This window comes from Bidens hawaiensis, unplaced genomic scaffold (assembly GCF_021521415.1).
Source record: "Bidens hawaiensis isolate Kalapana, Puna unplaced genomic scaffold, B.hawaiensis_p1.1 tig00087666_1, whole genome shotgun sequence".
Lineage (NCBI taxonomy): Eukaryota > Viridiplantae > Streptophyta > Magnoliopsida > Asterales > Asteraceae > Bidens > Bidens hawaiensis.
This window is the reverse complement of record NW_027504299.1, coordinates 1-25,235: the sequence shown is the minus strand read 5'-3', so window position 1 is coordinate 25,235 and position 25,235 is coordinate 1. Positions and strand designations below refer to the sequence as shown.

Genomic DNA, 25,235 nt, shown 5'->3' with positions numbered 1-25,235 from the left:
TAATTTTAATATTTAATATTAAATATAAAATAAAGTAGGATTATTAATATTGAAAATAAGTGGTTACAAGTGGTGGAGCTGATAAGTGATCAAATGCTAAGTGTTACAGAGTATGCTAGTAGCTAGGTCGTGAAAAGTGTGTGCTCTAATGATATTATCAGCTCGTATTTATAAGAAAAGATTACAACTGTTATCCCGGGAAATCCGTCCTTGTCTTTAATGAAAAACGTTTCATGCTTTAATTACGCGGTTTAATGGCTTTAAATGCGAAGATAAATGTTGGACTTGTTCTCTCACATCTTTGACTGATTCTTTTGGGAGTTACTCACCAAATATGGTACCACACGTGTTAATATTAAATATAAGTGCGAGATTTTAGGATAATAGTCAATGGTTAATCATTAATCATTACTTGGCCCTTAATGCTAGCGGTTATAACTCATTCCACACGTTTTATGTAACCACCAACCGTGTATTTCACATGGAGTAAATCAACAATTAATATCTGCAATTATAAATCAACACCAAGAAAAAAATATCTATTTATTAGCAATAATACTCAGGATACTAAACTTATCTGAGAATCCTGAACATATTCGGGATCCCGAGCATATTTAGGATCCTGATCTGACCACAGATCCGACTATAAAATTTGGGCCCTAACAGGTACTTCTATATATTTTTTATTTTTATAGACTTAATGTGTTACATGATTACCGGTAAGGACCAGCGAACACGTCGGCTTGGGTGGTTTGTGTCATGGGTCTAAAAGGGTTAACGTCAGAATGGGCTGATACAAAAATGTTAATTTGGTTAAGGTCGGGATATGTTTGGCTCAAAAGGGGTCAAGTTAAAACATATTTTATGTTAGAAAAGTGTCGGGTCGGAACGGGTTACGCGCGTACCGTTGTGAGGTCACACACGTACTGGCACGGTATCACCAGTTACTAGTTAGATGCCGGGGTTGCATCTATACTCCGCTGCATCGCGCAAACATACAACTAATATTTTAATATAAATAGTATCTTCAGGATTAAATGGTTTTGATTATATCAAACGACTATTTGCTGAGTAATTGTTGTTTGATCAAAATCGTTCAAAACTGAAAACTTTATGTATACAATTACTACATAAAAATTATGATATGATCAATCCTGATTAACCACATTGCTAGTTTATATCTCACCATTTGACTAGCGCTAGCAAGTTCTACAACACTGATGTGCATGAAATCAAAAAATTGACATGTAAACAGAAATTTGTACACAAATAGTTGAATAAGTTAGAAATGACGGTTTAGTTTATGTTTTGTAAAACCGATCTTTCTGTTTTGTAATAAGCCGAATATATGGATTGTCGTTTTTGAATATGATTTCAAGTACATTATAAGTATTTAATAAATAGGGCTTTTCAAATTTAGTTAATTTTTAATTAACAAAGATATTAAAGCCCAAATTTATTGTTTTGGACTATATTTTTTGGTTTAAAATGTCTCGCCCAAAGTTTTTTTGAGGCCTGAAAGTTAAAGCTTAAATAGTAAAACTGAATCCAAATTAAAAACCGCAAAAACCTAAACCAAAAGAACCAAAATTGAGCGTGTTTGAAAACTCGAAATCCGAATGTTTGGTTTTTGGTTTGATTTTAGTCCAACATTGATCTGAATGTGGACTTGTTATGGGATGAGATTAATGTTTTGGTTTAAATAAAGCACAGAACTGTATGTACAACTATATAATGTAGTATAGTCAAACATCTCCCTTTTAGGCCATTTCCTAAAGGAAAGTCGAAACAAAAAAAAAGCAAGCTCAAACAAGTTGAAAAACAACATAAACTTACACATAAGCAATGCTCATTATAAAAACCACGTCTTCCAAAGTTAAGCAAAACCATCCTTTTAAGAGGCTACCTCTTCTTTTGGATTGATTTGTAGCTCTTGACAAAGAACTACAAAATACTCCCATTGTTTGCTTGTCCAACTCATGAAGACCTCTTTTACAGGAGACCTCTTAGACATTATCCGATTCATCTACTTGGGCTGGGCTGATCAATATAATCAGCAAAAATCATTTCTTTCCCATTAGTTACTGATTGATCATTCACCTTCGATTTTGTAAGTACCTTCATATCAGATAAACCTTTTCAACTAATATAAATCGGAATTAAAAAAATAGAATTTGTACCTAATATGATGAATCTGTTCTTATTAATATTACAAAAATTATATTACACGGTTAAAACATAAAAGATAATGATGTAATAGAGCCACTCTTGTTTTGACATCTTTTGACTCGTCATTTTTATACATGACAGTTTTATGTCATTAAGTTAAAAGTTTTGGTTTATTTGAATGCATTCCAAGAAACACTGCTCTGGTAATACTGTGATAATTACTTACTTGGAATTCCAGAGCCATCTTAAGTTGCATTAAAACTTCATTTGCTGATGGTCGTGTTTCTCTTTCAGCATGTAGGCACTGGTATGCAATCTCTTGAAATGTAGTCAATGATTCAGGCGCAATCTGTTCCCTTATTTGCTCTAACACCACCTCATCATGCTTTCCTTCTTCAAATCTGTTTCTAATAAACTCTGGTAGATAATGATCCTCATGCTCGTAGATTGCAAATGTTGATCGCCCACGCAAAATCTCAAATAAAAGCACACCAAATGAATAGATATCAGATTCCACGGTTAAGAAACCTGATTTTTTGGAAACTGGGTCCAGGTATCCTGCCGTGCCACATTCATAATCGATGATATACTCGGGTTCCTGAGTTATTGGGCTTATCAAGGAAAGTCCAAAACCAGTAAGTTTTGCTTTCCAATCATGATTTAGTAGAACGTTTCCTGTTTTGATATCCCCGTGTATCACCTTTTCTTCTTTTCCAGCTCCTTCAAGAATGAAATCCAATGCGCTTGCGACATCAATGCATATATTAAGTCGTTTCATCCATGTAAGAGAAGTATCAAACAAATACATATCAAGACTTCTTCTGGGCGCATACTCATAAACAATAATTTTTTCATCTTGTTCATCACAGTAGCCTACAAGACCAATGACATTTTCGTGCTTATATTCCAACAGAATTTGGAGCTCACTAAAGAAATGTTTTTCCTCTTGACCAAGCCCTATATCTAATCTCTTTGCAGCAATGGGTTCAAATTCATCACCGTCTTGAAGGCTTCCTTTATAGACTTTCCCAAATCGTCCGTTGCCAAGACAATTGTCAACGTGGAAGTTTTGTGTGGCAAGTTTTATGTCTTCAAGTGGAATTCTAGTGTTGTCCTTGTTTTTCTGATAACCATAAGACACCAAATAAAGTATAATTTGTTAGCATAAAAATATAGACTAAGATGGTGCTGAAAATATATATTGAAACTGGTGAATGTTAATAGAAAACAAATTGTTTTTTTAATACATACTAGCTATGCAGCCGATATCGCCGATATATCACGGATATATTGGTTATCAGTCCCTTGGCGATATATAAATCAAAATATCGGTTCAGAATATCAGCATCGATAATATCAACAACATTGACCGATATTAGACCGATATTGGACTAATATTTGACCGATATATCACCGATATCAATGTTTTATGTCTTAATTATCAACTTTTAGCGTTCAATGTTAGTGTTTTAAATCTTAATCAATTCTTACTTGCTACGATTGTTAGTGTTTTGCAATTTACAAAAGGTAAATTTGTTAATTGTAGAAGAATATACTTAATTATTAGTGTTAAATTTCTATATATATGAATTTTACATGATATTAAAATTACCGATATCCCACCGATATCTCAGATATCAATCCTCGACTGATATCCGATATTTTAACTCATTAACTGCTTAGCATACTAGAAGTTAAACACTAGAAACATGTGAAAAAACTACTGATGTGGTGGCTTTGTCAATGCTCAAAAGTCTGCTGAAAACTGGTAGCGAAAAACTATGAAATAGTGATAAAAACTAATATGATGACAAGTTTTAAAAACTAGAAAAAATATATAATGAAGAAATTGATAATTTGGTGATAACATAGCTAAAAGGTAAACTAACAGGTTGAACCTAACAATTTATGCTTTATCAATTATAATCTAATGTCCCAAGCCTTTTACAATTTGTTAGCATTGCAGTTAATAATCACAGTGATTACTTCTAGGCATTAATAATATGAGGTTAGAACAACTTACATGTAAGAATAATGCTTTCTCAAGTTCCTCGACCACGACTTTCATTGTAGGATGTTGGTCTTGAGTTTCTACCACACACACAAACTTATGTGCAATTTTAATAAATGTATGCAAAGAATCCTTGTTGGGTCCTCTATTTAGAACAAAACTGTTTTCACTAGTTTCTTCTTTTATTAGAGGATCTATCATGTCTTCTAGTGTTCCAGTGGAGTACTCTCGTCTTGCCACATAGGCCAGCCCTTCGTCACTCTCCTTCATGTAAATTGGGTCGTAGGCTAACTACCCACATAGAATTTCAAACAAAATCACTCCAAAACAATAAACATCTGATTCTCTTATTAAACTACCAGTTTTCTCATACTGTGGATCCCTGCAGCCACTTGGGCCAGGAGCTATATCATGATAGAGAGCTTCGTCTTCTTGATTTGGAGGCTGGGTTACATTTGGATTAAACTCGGTAATCAGTGCCCCCCATTCTCGTCCAACCCAATGTTGATGCTAAATATATCATAGTTTATTATCATCTTTTGGTCCTCCATGTAAGAGTGAAGATAATTTAATGCCTGTGCAACATCAATGCAGATTTTCAAACGTTTTTCCCAATTCAAAATACGCATGAGGTCGCCATGTTCCAAATAACTACCAAGGTATCCATTGGAAACATTCTCAGTGACAAGGATCATCTCAGAATCTTCAACGCAAAATCCAAGTATAGTGATAATGTTATGGTGCTTAATACTCGTAAGTGTTTCAAGTTCTGTAAAAAACACTTCTTCAGTGTGAAAGGAATGTCCAGACTGGTACCGTTTTATGACTACCGTGCTTTTTCTCTTAGGATGTTCGCCTTTGATATCCCCTTCCACGTATGAAGGATTTTCTTTATCAAAATGGTCGAGTTGTGCTCTGTACAAACTATAGTCATCCTGCCAAGATGGTTCAATTTTGTATGTCTCTGAGAAATTACTTGTTGCCAATTTAATATCAGTGAGAGGAATCTTCAAGTGTTCCAAGTTGTTACCCTGTGACAATGGAGAAAAGAGAGTTATATGTAGGTGGAAATAATAGTAGAAATTTGGGAGAAGAGAAGAAATTGCGTGGTAAATATTTTGATAAAAAAAAAAAAGAAAAAACTACATACACATTCCTCCCAAACATCTCAGAAACCCACAAACTTTGTAAGTAATAAAACCCAAATACTTAACATTGGATAGTTAGCTGGATCAGATTAAATGGTAATCTAATATAATTGAAAATTCGAAACAAACTGAAAGTTGCAGTTCAAGAATATACAACAACAAAATAAACCATAATAAAAAACAAAAAAAGGGTCTTACATTAATACTCAACTCAGATTCCAGTGCTTTCACAAGTGTATCGACAACATCATCTATGTTTGGGCGGTTTGAATACTCCTCGTCTACACAAGAATATGATACTCTTGTGTATTTAAAGAGTGTCCGTGTGGACATTTGTTTCCATAGATCGGGATGGACTATATCCTCTAGTGTTCCGTCTTCTTAATGATCTTTGGCCAATGGAGCTAGAAACTTATTAGCCTCATTCTGAATAAATGCTTTCCTCCCACAAAGTATTTCGAATAAAACAACACCGAGTGAGTATATATCTGACTTGTAGGTCACGCCTCCCATCTTTTCAATTATTGGGTCTACGCACCCCGTTAAGCCAATTTGTTCACAAGGGGAGACTTGATCCTTATTGTATACTGGTAGTTTGATGGAAGCTTCCAAACAAGATAACTTAGCTTCCCAGTTCTTGTCTAATAAAATTGTGTCACTATTGATGTTACAATGTATAATAGCATAATCACGCCCCTCATAAGAATGAAGGTAACTCAACGCACGAGCCACACCAACAGATATCTTTAATCTTTGTATCCATGTGAGGTTCGGATTGTTTAGATGTTGCCCAAGACCTCTGTTGGCCTCATACATGGTTACGATAATCTTTTCATCTTTCTCATCACAGAACCCAATAAAAGAGACAAGATTTGTATGCTTGAGATCATAAAGCACCGATATCTCCCTAAAGAACTTCAGGTCTGCTTCCACATGCTTACAATCAAACCTCTGTGCAACAATCTTCATCAACCTTCCAGATTGTAAGAGTCGTCCTTCATATGTGGTACTACGTCCCTCGTGTCCAATGATGTTATCATCATTGAAGTTGTTGGTGGCCTTTACTATGTCTTCGAGTGGGATATGTAAGTGAGCAAACTTAGTCGTTGTTGATGTCATGCTCTGTTTATCAAATAGAATTTAAGGAGATCAAAAACAATGGTTACAAATGAACGACAAGTTATGGTCTAATATGATACATATGACCTCATCCTTGACTGTAGTCTGTATATTCCTTTTACTTAAAGAACCTTTTATATATATATATATAAAGATTTTTTTAATGATACTCATCATGTATATATATAGGATCAAGATCATGAGATAACCTTTTTGAAATTGAGAACTATAAAAACCATTTTGGACCACAAAAAACCCAAAAATAAAAAAAATCATAAAATCAAAAAAACACAAAAATCAAAAAAGTAAAAAAACCAATATTCTTATTTTATCATCTCGGATTCATAAAAAAACTCGGTTTAGCTAAATTATATACACATATGTATAATATATACATATATGTATATTTACATGTTTTTTTGTACACATGTGTATAATTTAAGATAAATGATACTGTACATATGTGTATATTACGTAACTAAAGATTATATAAAATTATACATATGCGTATAATACAACGTTTTTTTTATTTATTTTTTATTTTTTTTAATGAAACCGGAATGAAATATAAGAATTTTGGTTTTTTTACTTTTTTAATTTTTATTATTTTTTATTTTATGATTTTTTTAAATATTTTTAAAGGTGTTTTTAGTGGTCCAAAATGGTTCTCAAAGTTCTAAATTTGCAAAGGGTTCTTTTAGGATTCTTACCCTATATATATATATATATATATATATATATATATATATATATATATATATATATATATAAAGGGTATTCAACCAAATCAATTATTCTTATTATATTGATTGTCAATATATACAACACTACAACAAGAGTTTAAGCTAAGAATCAGTGATTGATTATAACAAATAAGGAAACACTATAACAAAAATATTCAGTCAAATATGTAATAATAATGTGATATTAAATTATTTTATTATTTTGTAGTGTTAACATGCCCCCTCAATATGGACGATCGAGAGATTAGTCCAATCTTGGAAATGAGAGTATGAAATCTATGCTTCAGTAGTGGTTTATTAAGGGTGTCAGCAAGTTGATCATCGCCGGAGATGTGTGAGACACGTAGTGCACGTTTTTGAACCTTTTCTCATACAAAATGAAGATCAAGAGCAAGATGTTTCATACAGGAGTGAAAAACCGGGTTTTCCGAGTAATGTGTGGCACTTATATTGTCACAATAGATTGTTGGTGTGACGGTTGACTTGTAACCAAGCTCAGATAAAAGTGAAATAAGCCATTGAACTTACATGATAGTGGAGGAAACGGCCCTAAATTCTGCTTCGGCAGATGATCTCGCTATTGTTGGTTGGCGTTTGGAGCTCCAAGTGACTGGATTAGATCCGAGATAAACAATGTAGCCCGTGGTACTACGATAAGTAGGTAGGTCACTAGCCCAATCTGCGTCGGTAAATGCATGGAGATTTAAAGGAGAATTATTTTTGAATAATAACCTATGGTGTAAAGTACCGTGAAGGTAGCGGAATAACCGTTTGAAGGCTGCCCAATGTATATTAGTAGGTGAATGTATGAACTAGGAAAGTTTGTTAACAGCAAAAGCAACATCTGGTCTCGTGAGGGACATGTACCGCAAGAAACCAACAAATGAACAGTATTGGGTCGGCGATGGTAGAGGTGTTCCATCGGTGGGTGTGAGATGATCCGAGTAGGACATGAGTGATTGGACGTTGGCTTCCAATCACTCATGTTGGCGCGGTTTAATAAATCAAGGACATATTTGGATTGAGAAAGAAAAAGACCATTGTTTTGGGGAATGACTTCAACACCTAAAAAATATGATAGAGAACCTAGGTCTTTGAGGGAAAAGCGAGATGCAAGAGATTTAATGAAACAATTGATAAGCGATGAATCTGAGCCAGTGACAATAATGTCATAGACATAGACAAGAATATAGATAGGAGATTGAGTAACACGATTAAGGAATAGAGATGGATCGGAAATGGTTGGTGTGAAACCAACTGAGAGAAGGTATGATTTTAGTTCATCATACCAAGCACGTGAAGCTTGGCGAAGACCATAGATGGCCTTTTGTAATTTGCAAACGTGATTAGAAAATAACGGATCTGCAAAGCCGGGTGGTTGAGACATGAAAACATCCTAGGTTAGAGTACCTTGGAGAAATGCATTGTTTATGTTTAGTTGACGAAGAGACCAACTTTGAGAAGTGGCTAAGGAAAGAATGAGGCAAAGAGTAGCGGGTTTGATAACCGGACTAAATGTTTCGACATAATCTAGGTCGGGACGTTAATGAAAGCCTTTGGCTACTAGGCGAGCTTTTAGACGATTCATATTTCCATCCGGTTTAAACTTAGTTCGAAAAACTCATTTACAACCAACGAGGTTGGATGAGGAATCGGGTGGGACAAGGGACCAAGTTTTGTTTTGATGAAGCGCATCGAATTCGTCTTGCATAGCTTTGCGCCATAGTTGACTTTTGAGTGCTTGAGTAATGTTTGTTGGTTCATTAGGATGAGGGGAGGTGGCGTTGTAAAAAACAAAAGTGTCATTGTGGTATTTGGGATTTGGTTTGCGTGTGCGCGACGGAGAATTAATATGTTCACTGTTTGTGAGAGGGGATGTGGACGAATTGGGTGATGGTGTAACTGTGGGGTCTGTGGTGGATGAGGAAGTGGATGGGAGTGGAGAGTTATTTTGTGAAGTTAGTTGATGGGTGATGGAAATATTTGGGTTTGAAGATGTGGGCTAAGAAATAGATAGAGGTGGGCTTTGTGATAGGTTAGAGTTAGATATGGAAATGGAAGGAGAATTTGCAATAACTCGTGAAGAATTATTAGTGGTGGATGTTGTGTGAGATGGCGTGGCAATGGTGGTATTAGGGTGTATATGAATAGTTAGTGGTAACCAAGTGTCTGGATTAGGAGGTGAGGGGGAGGATGATTGAGATAGAATTTCATAAGGGAATTGATCTTCTATAAAGTTTACATGACGGGATATGTAAACTTCATTTGTTTTTGGATCTAGAAGATAATAGGTGCTTTGAGTGGATGAGTACCCAACAAAGACACATGGTTTAGACTTAGCTTGAAGTTTGTGGGAAGAATATGGTCATAAACAAGGATAGGATAAACAACCAAAACCTTTTAGTTTATTATAGTTTGGCAGTTTGTGAAATAAACGTAGATATGGAGAGTCATTTTTAAGTATGGACTCAGGAAACCGATTAATGAGATAAGTAGCTGTAGTGAAAGCAAAAAAGGCCAATATTTAAGAGGCATTTTGGCATGATATAGAAGAGTGAGGTCGGTTTCGACGATATGACTATGTCGACGTTCGGCATAACCATTATGTTCGGGGGTGTGGGGTGGGGATGTAAGATGAGAAATGCCACATGAGGCAAGCTGAGAGGCAAGTTTGGTATATTCACCACCATTATCCGAGAATAACTGTTTGATTTTACATTGAAAATAATTTTTCGACAAGATTTTGAAAATTAATAAATGTATTAAGAGAGTCAGATTTCTTTTTAAGAGGGAAAATCCATGTATATTTGGTATAGTGATCAACAAAGATTATATAATATTTATAACCATCATAAGAGATAACTGGTGAGGACCATACGTTCGAAAATAAAAGTTGAAGTGGTGCATTAGAAGTGATCGAAGAATCATAAAGGGAAGCTTATGGCTCTTGTTTATGCAACAAGAATTACATGACTTATTAAAAGTAGAAATAGAGGAAACAATAGTAGATAAATGTTGTAACACTTGTGCATGCGGGTGTCCAAGACGATGATGCCACAAGGGTGGTTTATTTTGCTGAACATAAAAAACGTGAGGCGGCGATTTTGGGCGAAGATCATAAATCCCGCTTTCAACTGTTCCCCGGAGGAGGGGGTGGGAGCGGCAGTCCTTGATAACAAAATTAAGAGAGAAAAATTGTATTGGTATATTGTTATCGAGACATAAACGTGAGATAGAAATAATTTTACGGGAGATGGACGGAACACATAAAACATTGTGTAAGACTAATGAAACGGTGTGAAATGAAGTATTAAAGAGCCAACATGAGTAATTGTTAGGGACGAACCATCTCCAATGACGAGTTCTTGGGGTACCATCATACAGAGCGTGAAAAGATAGTGCATTTAGGTCGTTGGTAATGTGGTGAGAAGCACCACTATCAAAGAGACATGGGCGGGTGTTATTGGTGTTTGCATTTGGAACATGCATCATATTGGTTTGTGGTGCATTGTTTTGTGTTCCTTTGGGCAAAGAAGGTAAGCCAATGTGAGGATAGGATACTGTTTCTTGAATGCAAAAAATGAGGTAAGAGAGTGACCTTTAGCAAAGCAAAACTGGCATTTGCCTAAAAAGGGCGATTTTGATGGGTTGTTTGGGGAGTGGCCAAAGATTTTGAAGGTGTAGGTAGTATACCCGGGTTGTGTGAAGAGTTACGGGTGTGCCAAGGTTTATGTGTGTGGCGAGTGTTTGCAACAAAAGCAGTTGTAGGTTGGTGGAGAGTAGGAATAGTAGGTTGTTGTTGGGATAATAATAACTCCTTGTTGATTAGTTTTTCGTGTAGTTCATGAAACGAGATAGGGGTATCACGGCCATGAACCCCTTCAATAACGGATTTGTAGGAAGTGGGATCCAACCTGTTTAAGATAACATCAGTAACATCTTCCGAGTCTGGTTTTTTGCCAAGGATGGCAAGTTCATCGGCTATGGCTTTAACCGATTGCATGAAGTCGGTTATAGTTTGGTTTGGACTTTTAGTGGATTGCTTTAAGCGGTATTGAAGTTGTTTGATATGCCCACGGGAGGTGGAAGCATAGGTGTCAGAAAGCGTTATCCAAGCCTTAAGTGAGGATTTGGCATTTGCGATCAATGGGACAAGAGAGGGAGATAGGCTGCCGACTAATGCTCCTAACCGTAGGCGATCTTGACGGAACCAGGCGTTTTAGTCGTCATAGGGAATTGAATTTCCGTCTTTGTCAACAGAGGGTTTTGGTGCCGGAAGTGTACCATCAATGTATTTGAAGAGATCAAAGCCATAGAGTAGCGGTTCAATTTGTGTTTTCCAACCTAAATAGTTGGTTTCCGTAAGTTTTAGTGATGAAGGCTGGGTGAGAATTGTGAGAGAAGATGGGGTATTGAGAGGTATGGTGTAACACCCCGACCTGGTTATGGCCGACGTGTCACTATTACAGATACGATAAATAAAAATCCAAATTCAAAAGTTTAAAATCATTCAAAACCCAAAAAGGTTCAAAATCATTGACAACGAAAATAAATAAAGTTGTTTCACTCAAAAGAAATTATTTAAGTTCCTCATTTTCCAACTTAAGACTTTTACTTTTACTCTCTTATCACACGTTTCCCGGATTCCCTTGAGTACCTGTAACAATTTAAAGGAAACACAAAACAAAAGAAACACGGATGAGCCAAAAATTGCCCAGTAACGGAAAGAACAATAGTATAGGTAAAGACAGACGTAAGAAAATAAATATACGGACTTCAATTCAAACTCGAAACCAACCTTTTTACCGAAACATAAACTTAATAAAATTCAGAGGTATGATCCGACACTTGGCCAGAACATAATCAAACGTATACGAAAACATATCAGAACTATAACAGAAACACCCAGAGCCAGAAACATATGACATATAACTTGTAACATATGACGTGTAACATATAACTGAATTAGGATCGATCCATACGCCCCTAAACGGACAAAGTACTACCAAAGTACTAGTTAAAGACGCCATGAACTTTTAAAACACACTGTCACGAAAAGTGAGTGCTCGGGTAACAGAGTACTAAAACTAAAAACATATAACTAAAAATATTCAAACCGGAACATACAATAGAGAGTACAAAATAAATAATCTATTGTATGCTACAAAAATATATTATATAATTTAACTGAACTCAAAATATAACTGACGCGTAACAAAAATCCGTACTACAAAGTAACGGATTGGAATTTGTACTATAAGTAAACGAAAACGAAGTAACGGAATACAATTAATACTGAGAGTGAACGAAACCAGAAACCGTACTACAACATAACAGAATATAATTTATACTATGAGTGACAGAAACCAGAATCCGTACTATGGAGTAACAAGAAACAGAATCCGTACTTTACGAGAACGGTGAAAACAATATAAAGCTAAAAGAAGAAAAACACGGAATCCGTACCTTATTCGATGATCAATAAAACACTAAGGTGGTGTTTGTTTTTCCTCAAAAGCTCTTCCAGACCACTTCTGTCTGCGCCGTGCAGACCAAGCGCAGACGTTGTGGTCTGCAGTGTGTTTGTTTTTCCGAAGACATTTCATTAAAAAACCTCTGCCCGTCCTCTTCTCCCAGAAGTGTTGTTCATGCTACTTCTAACCTCTTCTCAACTTTTATTTCCCTTAGCTCTCTCAAACCTAAAACCTATACATCTTCTTCTTCAACCCTCAAATCCCGTCAGCCCCTTCCCACCTTTGATTCAGCCGCCACCACCTTGCTCCACCTCGCCGCCGCTCCTCCGCCACCTTCCTCCTGCACTTCCATCCATCCATCGCTGCTACGCCCTGTCTACACAACCCCGCCTCCCACGCTGTTCCTTGCCTCATATTATTCGGCGGCGCCACTGCCTCATATTATTTGGCGGCGACACTGCTGTTGGCGGTGGACCTTCGTCTCCGGTCCCTGGAATCCGTAACCATCCATCCATCCTTCATTGATTGATTGTTTACTTGAGTTTGTATAATTGTCCCCAAATTGATTGATTAGGTTAAATGTTTCAATTTTAGGGTTAGATGGTGTCACAAACTCTGTTCATGTGTGTGATGTTCTCACCAGAAAATGGACCACAAACTTGTTTATATATTTGGTTTTTTTAAGCATTTTTAGTAGGTTTGATTTGTTTATGTTTAGGTTTTGTTGTTGATTAATATTAATTTAGGTTTTGGTTGTTGATTAATGTCAATTGTGGTTTTATTTGATTTGTTAAGAATTTTAATAGGTTTGATTACCATTAGTTTGTTTGGTTTGGTTTGTTTATGAATTATTTGTTTATATCATTCAGAAATAATTTTTAACAGTCTGCAGACGTTAAAAAACAAACAGTCTTTTTCTTGCATGTTGCAGAGGTGTGGTCCACCTCTTCTGCCACAGATCCCTGCAGATGTGGTTCGCAGACTGCAGACATTTTACCACTTAAAAAACAAACACCGCCTAAATATCAATACTCCTTAAGTCTTGCGCGAACCTACAATATTATTCTTAACTTAGATTATTTTTTGGTACCCACGTTTATTGTTGGATTTAGTGTGTACTAATTGACTGGTCTTCAACCCTTTTGATTATATAATAACCCCGTCCCCATGCATACGTACGTTTATTAGTCTGCATTAACCTCTCAAAATAGTTACTGTGATATAAATTTGGAAAATCAACATTATAAAATCAATATATATATATATATATATATACTAACACATTGTGAATTAACTTACTAGGACTACTATAAAAATAAATTATATAAAGAAGGTCAACAAAAGAATGTGGAGGAAAACAATTGTAACAATGAGTTTCAAAAAGGCTTATGAAGTTTCTTCACGAAACCTTATTCAGTTGATTAAACTCACTTTATTTGCAGGTTTTATCATCCCAAAATTAACCTAAAGAGTTACCAGTTGCCAAAGAACGAAAGCATATGAATTTGAATTCTATTGGTTCATAATTCTTGATAAACAATATAATTAAAACCGCATGTAGTTGTTAGCTCTATTGACCAGGATGCACAAGTTCAACCAGTTACTATGCAAACGGGTTCATTTTTCAGTTGGATCTCCAGGCCCAATCCATGACTATCATTCTGGACCAGCCCATCTTCACTTGCAGTTTCGTTTTAGTTACTATTTTCTAGTTTCAGCAATTTTATTTATTATGTAATTTCCGTTCAGTTAGACTACGTGCATGAAACCGTTTTGAGTTGGTTTTTTTTTATTGTTTTGTTTCTATGTAATAGACCATGGAATGGAGCTGATGGCAGTTTTTGGAATTTCATTAAATTTGGTTTACTTTGTAAACTTTGTCCATTGCTTGTTCTACAGTGGCTTGTAGAATTGTGAACTTTGGTATGGGAGTTGCCCTTCGATTTGTATGTGTGGTGTGACTGTATCATATTCAAATCGCTGTTTCTTATTCGAAGATCCTGGAGTTGTAATCGGCGAGCGGTACGTACAATAGGTGGTGGCGGCGTGTTTCCAGCGATTTACAGGGTTGCGGCTGTTCCTAATCGAGTTCCGGTGGCAGCGGCTTAATGCAGAAACACAGAGAGCGGAGGCAAGCGGTGGTGTGTCTATCAGCGGCGTTGGCGAGGACTCGTGTAGCGGTGGCTGCGGCGCCGGCGGTTTCTCCGGCGAGTTGTAGGGCTGCGGTGGTGGTGTACGGCAGAGAGATACAGAGATTTAAGGTTTTGTTCTGTTGGAGTCTTATCGCGTTTATATATATATATATATATATATTAAACTAGTTTGAAACAAAATCAAATACCGATATATACGTATTGTTAGTTGCTCACGGAAAGGAAACGTAAGTCTGCATGATTCATATTGTGTTTTAAAATTTGGCAAAACTGATCCTTGAACTTATCTCAACTAATTTAAGCATTTACATTTTAACCCCTTGTATTTAACCATCTTGAACATCTTATTATTGTTATTTGATATTAAATATAGCATTTATATGCAAGTCAAAAATTTTTGTTTATTAATGGTTTATCGGTTTATCAATCTTCTAACAATCGACATTTATTATTTTATTGTTTTGAATTTTGGTATATTATATATGGTTCCGACTGTTGAATATGTAACAGAACCAGTGGTCGACATGACTGCCAGAGTACACAGGATGGCTGAAGAAAGGTTAATAGGTGCAGCCTGTGGTAGGGTTTGGTGAGGCAGCAATTGTATTTTGAAGAAGATATGTTCCTGGATGATCCCATATAAAGGGTATTCAATCAAATCAATTATTCTTATTATATTGATTGTCAATATATACAACACTACAACAAGAATTTAGGCTAAGAATCAGTGATTGATTACAACAAATAAGGAAACACTATAACTAAAAATATTCGGTCAAATATGTAATAATAATATGATATTCAAATTATTTTATTCTTTTGTAGTGTTAATAATATATAGGGGAAGGTTATCGTATAAATGAAATTAGTGTGCTAGACATGAAAATCAAGTAGAGTATTTATATATACAAGTAGATTAATTATGTAATTACATAATTGAATAATTACATAATTACTCTACTTGTATATGTAATTACTATACTTTAGAGACACTCTACTTCTTATTATAACCATAATATATATATAGAGAGAGAGTAAGGTTAACGTAAAAAACAATAGTTTTGTGAGAATCATAATAATAAATGTAGACCATTGGATCTAGGATCTAGTGGTTGAGATTGGTAGTTTCTAAAAAAAGTAAAAAAAAACAATTGTTTTTTATTACATGGTATAGTGTCTTATTTAGGTGGTGTACTTTATTTTAAAGTCTTCTCACACTTCTCACAAAACAACTGTTTTTTATTGAACTCTTTTCTTATGTGTGTGTGTGTGTGTTTGTGTAAGGCTCCGAACCCGGGCACCCTACTTTAGCGTCGGATTTACTCATAAACACAGTTATTCAAATCAGAGTTTATTAAAACTTTTCGCGGAATATAAAACATCAATCATTTGTTACAAAGCATTAAATCTTTTCTTTGATACCATGACACAAAACTTTATATTTAAAACATCTTTACTTCTTTCTTCAGATGCCAGCCGTTCAGTCCATGCCGTGTGTCATCCTCATGCTAACTCTGTAATCAGCTCACCTGCGTGCATACTAAAAGTCAGCTACGCTGAGTGAGTTCTAGTTAATCGAACGCCATACAATACATACACATACATACATATCCGTAGATACGTATCCATACTTCACTAGTTGCACTTCTGTTCTACATACATACTTGCTACCATACATACATACATATCTGCAATCACTAACCTCAGTCTACCGAGAGTACGTTCATAGTTCACCGTCTATACCCGTACTCAAGGTCGTGAACACGTACAAGGTTCGCAGTCCTTACCTATGTTCACCATTTATGGTACGTACAAGGTTCGCAGTCCTTCCATATACCATAATACATCCACAACACGTACAAGGTTCGCAGTCCTTCCCTATGTTGCAACCTAACTCATAGCACGTACGAGGTTCGCAGTCCTCCCCTATGCTACAAAACCAGCACGTATAAGGTTCACAGCCCTTTCCTATGCTGACATACATCCACAACACGTACAAGGTTCGCAGTCCTTCTCTATGTTGCAACCTAACTCATAGCACGTACGAGGTTCGCAGTCCTCCCCTATGCTACAAAACCAGCACGTATAAGGTTCACAGCCCTTTCCTATGCTGACACCTATCCACATTTACATCTATCATCTACATCACGTATAAGGCTCGCAGTCCTTAACTACGCCATCACCTGCCGAGTCTATGTCCGACAGAAGCTAGAGGGATTTGCCATCCTAACTTACTATGTCGAACATAGAACTCACATGCCATTCGTGTACCTATATACACATACTTACATTATAACATAAGAACACTCTATGCATTCTTTACCTCATTCATTTAACAACCATACCCCTTCTCGTTACGTGCAATATCCGAAGATCGTTCACGCCCCGACAAGTATTCATTTGAATTATTCATACATCTTCGATATATAATATTCGTACCTTTATTTTTAACCTGACAGTACGCGCAATATCCGAAGATCGTTCGCGTACCGACAAGCAATCATTCATATCTATCACACATATCACATATGACATACACTTATCAAAATGTATTAACAACACATCGAGTATGCACACAGCCCCGAAAACATAACAAGGAATGGGGCTAGAAACTCACCTGAACACGGTTACGTTCCCCGTTGATCGTAATCCCTTTCTTCAGTTGTGCACGGCTGACTGTATAACAAGTATACATATCAATTTAACTATCACTACTTATAACATCTTTCTAGTCTTAATTACTACCCACAACGAACGGGGGTCCGGGGGGCAGCGCCCCTGGCAGCGGGGTCTAGGGGCGGCAGCCCCTAGCAGGGTCCAAGGGGCAGAGCCCCTGGCTGGGGTCGAGCTGCAGATCTGTTTGCCCATAAATCAGGCGAACTTATTCTTGCAGGCGAAGTTATCGCGCTGCAGATCTGTTTGCCCATAAATCCTTCGTTTCTTAGCCAAATAACTCGATTTTGGTACCCACGGAATCGTATGATCGGCGCCTACAAATCCCAACCATCAAATCGGCCTAAAATCGACGTTTTAAGGGTCCGATTTGGGCAGTTTGGGTTTCGGGTCCGGTTAACACATCCAATCCTAACCATTTTCAGTAATATTAGCTTTGTTGGATTTGTTCTTACCTTACCAACTCAGATCTATCAACAAAATCTTATGTCTCGGCTTCGAATCTTGATCGGTTAGAATGTGTGTGTTTTGAGTGTGTGTATGGAATATGTGAGAAATGGTGGTTAAGGGTATTTATATTAGGGATCATGGGCTTAAGCCTATGGACTCTCCTTCCTTCGTTCATAACCCAAGTCCATAACCCATATCCATTACCCAACACTAGCCTGACCCATACCAACTCCTACTCTATTTATATCCCGATAACCCGAGTAAACTTTCCCTCTATTATTAAGTAATATAATTAATATTATCTTGAAATTTCGGGATGTTACAAGTCTTCCCTCCTTAAAGAGGTTTCGTCCCCGAAACCTAACCTATTCCCTATAAAAGGAAAACTTCTTATATTTACACACTTTATTGAATCGCCTTCGCTTTCTGAGTTATCCTTCTTACTCCCGACTTTGCAGCCATCGAATGGTGGTCATGTGTTTTAGCTATTTAAGGTAGCTTGTCCATGAGACCCTCGATGTACCAAGACTCATCTCATCCTTCTAAGGGTTTCGATTAGTACTTTTAACACTATTGTCTAAAACAACATTTCATCATAACATAATAATCATTCATAACCAAACTCAATATATTACACGTCACTGATAAACATAAGTTTTAAACCTTAACACAAAACAAGTTCTTAAGCAAATGTAATTTAATAAAACCATTGCATGAGCAATTATTCCTTCATCAGGTGTTCCTCTCCGCAGTTTCCCCAAGTCTTTATCCTTTCGCACCTCCCGCCCCTGATTCCTTGCAATCCCTAGCCATGTGGTCAGTTTTTCCGCATTTGAAGCACTTTGGACGATCAGGGCAGTCTCGAGAGTAATGCCCACCCTTTCCGCACCGATAGCACCTGTTTGTCCCAATCCTGCATTCCCCCGGGTGCACTCACCCACACGTCTTACACGCATCCTTGTTCCCAACCTTGGCATTCCTCTCATCAGTTGTTGTCACCATCTCGCCAGACCGCTTAGCAGAGGTAGCCCATTTCTTCTCCTTCTTTTCCCCCACCACCACATCGTCCTCAGCCAGGTCAGCATAAACCACCTCTGCAAGTTCAACAGCAGAGTCAAAAGTAGCAGGTTTATTTGCCCTGACCAACATGCGGACTTTTTGTGGCAATCCCCTCACATAACATTTGATTCTTTTGACCTCAGTGTCAACCATATCAGGCACCAACCTAGACATTCGATTGAACTCGGTGGTGTACTCACGGTGTGTCATTGTCCCAGCTTTCAAGTTTAAGAATTTCATCTCCGCCCTTTCAACCTCGGCGTCAGCACAGAACTTCATCATCACTAAATCCTTCAGATCATCCCACTTCATCTCTTTGATCTCTTCACGGGTCTTCCTCTGCTCCACACTCTCCCACCAATACATAGCCTCATCTACGAATGACTGAGTAGCATAACCCACAGCTTGGTCGGGACAGCATTCGCTAATGCGGATAACCTTGTCCATAGCGGTTATCCATTGGAGAGTAGCGATTGCGTCTCCCAACCCGGTCAGCTTTGGCGGGTCGCATCCTTTGAAGGACTTATAGCTGCACCCACCTTGTCCTCTTCTCCTATCATCGACTTTCACAGACTTATCCCCACTCGAGGCCCCTCTTTCACCTTCCCCATCCTTCCTACCATCACCACCCGCCCCTTCAGCAGTTCGTTCACGGCTTCCAGCAGATCCTTCGGGATTCAGGTTCTTCACAGCAGCAACTACAGCCTGAACAATGGCTGCTTGAACTGCAGGGCTAAGTTGAACTTCCTCGTTGTTGTTCTGGTCTCCACCAGTTGCGCTTCCTTCATCTTCGGTGTGGGAAGCTTCTTCTACCGAGGGTTGCCGGACAAGACGAGGCCTGCCACGACGTCCAGTGCGACCCCCAGTTCCCACAACTTCTCCAGCTCCAGCCATCAGTATTCTTAAAGGGACAACACAAACATCATCACTCAAGGAACTATTTAGTACAAGGATAGCAAGGCTAACAGGTAATAACAGTGGCCAGCTGTGACTAGCTGATCACGTTGCTTTCCGTGTCCTATACACTTCCCTTTATGAGTCTATTTGTGCTGGTTCTACTTAAGCAGTTAGTCAAATCAAACCATCAATTATTCCTATCCCTATCGTTCACATATCTTTTCTTTCTCATTAACATATATCATTTAATCATACACTTTACCTTTACTGATCTTGCTTGAGCGACACATGGCATTCTTGGACTGGCATCTTCTTTCCTTTCTTACTTAAATCCCATTCTCTGTTCGAGTCTAAGCATGTAGGATGCTTAAATCTCTCGAACTTTGCTCTGATACCAACTTGTAAGGCTCCGAACCCGGGCACCCTACTTTAGCGTCGGATTTACTCATAAACACAGTTCTTCAAATCAGAGTTTATTAAAACTTTCGCGGAATATAAAAACATCAATCATTTGTTACAAAGCAATAAATCTTTTCTTTGATACCATGACACAAAACTTTATATTTAAAACATCTTTACTTCTTTCTTCAGATGCCAGCCGTTCAGTCCATGCCGTGTGTCATCCTCATGCTAACTCTGTAATCAGCTCACCTGCGTGCATACTAAAAGTCAGCTACGCTGAGTGAGTTCTAGTTAATCGAACGCCATACAATACATACACATACATACATATCCGTAGATACGTATCCATACTTCACTAGTTTCACTTCTGTTCTACATACATACTTGCTACCATACATACATACATATCTACAATCACTAACCTCAGTCTACCGAGAGTACGTTCATAGTTCACCGTCTATACCCGTACTCAGGTCGTGAACACGTACAAGGTTCGCAGTCCTTACTATGTTCACCATTTATGGTACGTACAAGGTTCGCAGTCCTTCCATATACCATAATACATCCACAACACGTACAAGGTTCGCAGTCCTTCCCTATGTTGCAACCTAACTCATAGCACGTACGAGGTTCGCAGTCCTCCCTATGCTACAAAACCAGCACGTATAAGGTTCACAGCCCTTTCCTATGCTGACATACATCCACAAAACGTACAAGGTTCGCAGTCCTTCCCTATGTTGCAACCTAACTCATAGCACGTACGAGGTTCGCAGTCCTCCCCTATGCTACAAAACCAGCACGTATAAGGTTCACAGCCCTTTCCTATGCTGACACCTATCCACATTTACATCTATCATCTACATCACGTATAAGGCTCGCAGTCCTTAACTACGCCATCACCTGCCGAGTCTATGTCCGACAGAAGCTAGAGGGATTTGCCATCCTAACTTACTATGTCGAACATAGAACTCACATGCCATTCGTGTACCTATATACACATACTTACATTATAACATAAGAACACTCTAGGCATTCTTTACCTCATTCATTTAACAACCATACCCCTTGTCGTTACGTGCAATATCCGAAGATCGTTCACGCCCCGACAAGTATTCATTTGAATTATTCATACACCTTCGATATATAATATTCGTACCTTTATTTTTAACCTGACAGTACGCGCAATATCCGAAGATCGTTCGCGTACCGACAAGCAATCATTCATATCTATGACACATATCACATATGACATACACTTATCAAAATGTATTAACAACACATCGAGTATGCACACAGCCCCGAAAACATAACAAGGAATGGGGCTAGAAACTCACCTGAACACGGTTACGTTCTCCGTTGATAGTAATCCTTTCTTCAGTTGTGCACGGCTGACTGTATAACAAGTATACATATCAATTTAACTATCACTACTTATAACATCTTTCTAGTCTTAATTACTACCCACAACGAACGGGGGTCCTGGGGGCAGCGCCCCTGGCAGCGGGGTCTAGGGGCGGCAGCCCCTAGCAGGGTCCAAGGGGCAGAGCCCCTGGCTTGGGGTCGAGCTGCCAGGTCAGCTTGGAAAAATTTTATTTACATTAACTGTCTTAACACATTTTCCATTAGGTTTTTAATTTATTTTCTAAACGAACTTCACTTCAGGCGAAGTTAAACCTCGGGGCGAACTTGGCTTCAGGCGAAGTTAAACCTTAGGCGAACTTGGCTTCAGGCGAAGTTAAACCTTAGGCGAACTTGGCTTCAGGCGAAGTTATCCTTAGGCGAACTTGGCTTCAGGCGAAGTTAAACCTTAGGCGAACTTGGCTTCAGGCGAAGTTAAACCTTAGGCGAACTTGGCCGTAGGCGAAGTTATCCTTAGGCGAAGTTACACTTGAAGACGAAGTTACGCTTGAAGGCGAAGTTCATCAGGCGAACTTATTCTTGCAGGCGAAGTTATCGCGCTGCAGATCTGTTTGCCCATAAATCCTTCGTTTCTTAGCCAAATAACTCGATTTTGGTACCCACGGAATCGTAGATGATCGGCGCCTACAAATCCCAACCATCAAATCGGCCTAAAATCGACGTTTTAGGGGTCCGATTTGGGCAGTTTGGGTTTCGGGTCCGGTTAACCCCATCCAATCCTAACCATTTTCAGTAATATTAGCTTTGTTGGATTTGTTCTTACCTTACCAACTCAGATCTATCAACAAAATCTTATGTCTCGGCTTCGAATCTTGATCGGTTAGAATGTGTGTGTTTTGAGTGTGTGTATGGAATATGTGAGAAATGGTGGTTAAGGGTATTTATATTAGGGATCATGGGCTTAAGCCCATGGACTCTCCTTCCTTCGTTCATAACCCAAGTCCATAACCCATATCCATTACCCAACACTAGCCCGACCCATACCAACTCCACTCTATTTATATCCCGATAACCCGAGTAAACTTTCCCTCTATTATTAAGTAATATAATTAATATTATCTTGAAATTTCGGGATGTTACAGATTGTGTGATGAGGAGCCCTTAAAAAATATTTAAAAAAAATTATAAAACGGAAATTTTTAAAAAGTAAAAAAAACAAATTTTTTTATTTTTCATCCTGGTTTCTTAAAAAAACAACCTAATTATACACATATGTATATTTTCTATTTAATCTCAATTTAAATAATGTATACATATGTACATTATCATTTATCTTAATTGTACATAGGTGTATAAAGAATAACATGTATAAAATTAAAAAATAAGTATTATACATATGTGTATAATTTTGCTAAATCGAATATTTTTTTTATAAATCTAGGATGAAAAATAAAATTTTTAGTTTTTTTTACTTTTTTTGTATTCGGGTTTTTTTTTTTGTTTTATAATTTTTTTTACTTTTATTAAATAGAGTTTTTTTGTAATCTAAAATTTTTCTCAAAATTCTCGATTTAAAAATGGTTCTCATGTGATCCCAATTATATATAAATCACGTGAAAACCATTTTTGAAATTAAGAACTTTGAGAACTATTTTTTACCACAAAAAAAAAACTCTTTAAAAAATAAAAAAATTTATAAAACAAAAAAAAATGTAAAAATAAAAGATGTAAAAAACAAAAATTATTATTTTTCATCTTGATTTCATTAAAAGGAAAAAAATTTAAAAATATCGGTTTAGCAAAATTATACATATATGTATAATCCTTATTTTTTTAATTTTAAACATGTTATTCTTTATACGCATATGTACAATCAAGATAAATTATGTTAATATGTGTAAATTATATAAATCGAGATTAAATATAAATATGTGTATAATTATATTTTTTTATGAATCTGGATAAAAAAAAATAAAAATTTTGGCTTTTTACTTTTATTAAAATTTTCATTACTAAGAGAACTTTTTAAAATTGAGAACTTTGAGAACCAGTTTGAGCCAACAAAAAACCTCTTAAAAATATTTAAAGAAATTATAAAAAGAAAAAAAAATTAAGTAAAAAAACCAAAATTTTTAATTTTTATCCCGGTTTCATTTAAAAAACCCATAATTATACACATATGTATATTTTTATTTAATTTCAATTTACATAATGTACACATATGTATATTTATTATGTATCTTAATTGTACATATATGTATAAAGAATAACATTTATAAAATTTAAAATTAGTTATATAAATATATGTATAATTTTACGAAACCTATATTTTTTTATTTATTATTTATTTTTCTTATGAAACCGGGATGAAAAATAATTATTTTTGGTTTTTTTAGTTTTTTTATTTTCTTGTTTTTTTTGTTTTATAATTTTTTTTATTTTTTTAAAAAGAGTTTTTGTGGTTCAAAGAGGTTCTCAATTTTAAAATGGTTATCACATAATCCTAATATTATATATATATACACACACACATTTAATAACAAGTTTATATATGTGTATTATGTAATAACAAATTTACATTTATGTAAATATATATATATATATATATATATATATATATATATATATATATATATATATATATTGACAAGATGTTGAGATACCATTTAAAAGTACATTATGCAATTCTAACAGTTTTCAACGTGTATATTCTTTTGTTTGGAAATGTAATCCTAAATGAGTGTGTGTTTATTATTGTAAATAAGAGATCATTGATAAAAATGTTACCATAAATATTTTTTTTGATTTACGGTTATCGTTTATATTAATTAATGCAGTTAAAAGAACACCCAAGCTTTTGTAATGCTTACTTGATACTCCAATGCCTTTGTAAGTTCCATTAAAACTTTTCTTGTTGTCGGCCGTTTTTCTCTTTCGTGATATAAGCATTGGTAAGCAATATTTTGAAATGTAGCCAATGATTTTGGCTCGATCTGTTTCCTTATTTGCTCGAACACCACTTCATCATGTTTTCCTTCTTCAAATATGTTTCTAATGAACTCTGGTAAATAGTGGCCTTTATGTTTTTGGATTTCAAACGTCGATTTTCCACACAAGATCTCAAATAAAACCACACCAAACGAATAAACATCAGATTCTATGGTTAGGAACCTTAATTTTTCATAAAGTGGACCAAGATATCCCTTTGTGTCCACATGCATAATCGATGACATACTCTGTGTTATGAGTTATTGGGCTTATTAAGGAAAGCCCAAAATCGCTAAGTTTTGCTTTCCATTCATGGTTTAGTAAAATGTTAGCAGTTTTAATGTCCCTATGTATCACGTTGCTTGTTTTCCAACTCCTCCATGTAAGAAATATAACGCGGTTGCAACATCAATGCATATAATAAGTCGTTTCATCCATGTAAGAGAAGCATCCTTCAAATATCTATCAAGACTTCTTTGGGTGCATACTCATAAACAATGATTTTTTCATTTTTTTCATCGCAATAGCCTATAAGACCAATTACATTATCGTGCTTATACTCCAATAGAATTTGGAGCTCATTCCAAAAT

At 36.4% G+C, this 25,235-nt stretch overlaps 1 protein-coding gene and 1 long non-coding RNA gene across 2 annotated transcripts; both read right to left on the bottom strand.

Annotated features, from left to right (window-relative positions):
• Positions 1–2,033: 2,033 nt before the first annotated feature.
• Positions 2,034–5,306, bottom strand: LOC143607847 (uncharacterized). Its single transcript, XR_013149074.1, has 3 exons — positions 4,073–5,306; positions 2,181–2,364; positions 2,034–2,143 (listed from the first exon to the last, which is right to left on the bottom strand). It is a non-coding gene; the product is annotated as an uncharacterized LOC143607847 (long non-coding RNA).
• Positions 5,307–5,378: 72 nt separating this feature from the next.
• On the bottom strand, positions 5,379–24,890 carry LOC143607846 (receptor-like protein kinase HERK 1). The gene is made up of 2 exons (XM_077083132.1): positions 24,528–24,890; positions 5,379–6,450 (listed from the first exon to the last, which is right to left on the bottom strand). The coding sequence occupies exons 1-2, from the start codon at positions 24,888–24,890 to the stop codon at positions 5,710–5,712; spliced, it is 1,104 nt and encodes a 367-aa protein (XP_076939247.1). The 3' UTR covers positions 5,379–5,709.
• Positions 24,891–25,235: the final 345 nt, after the last annotated feature.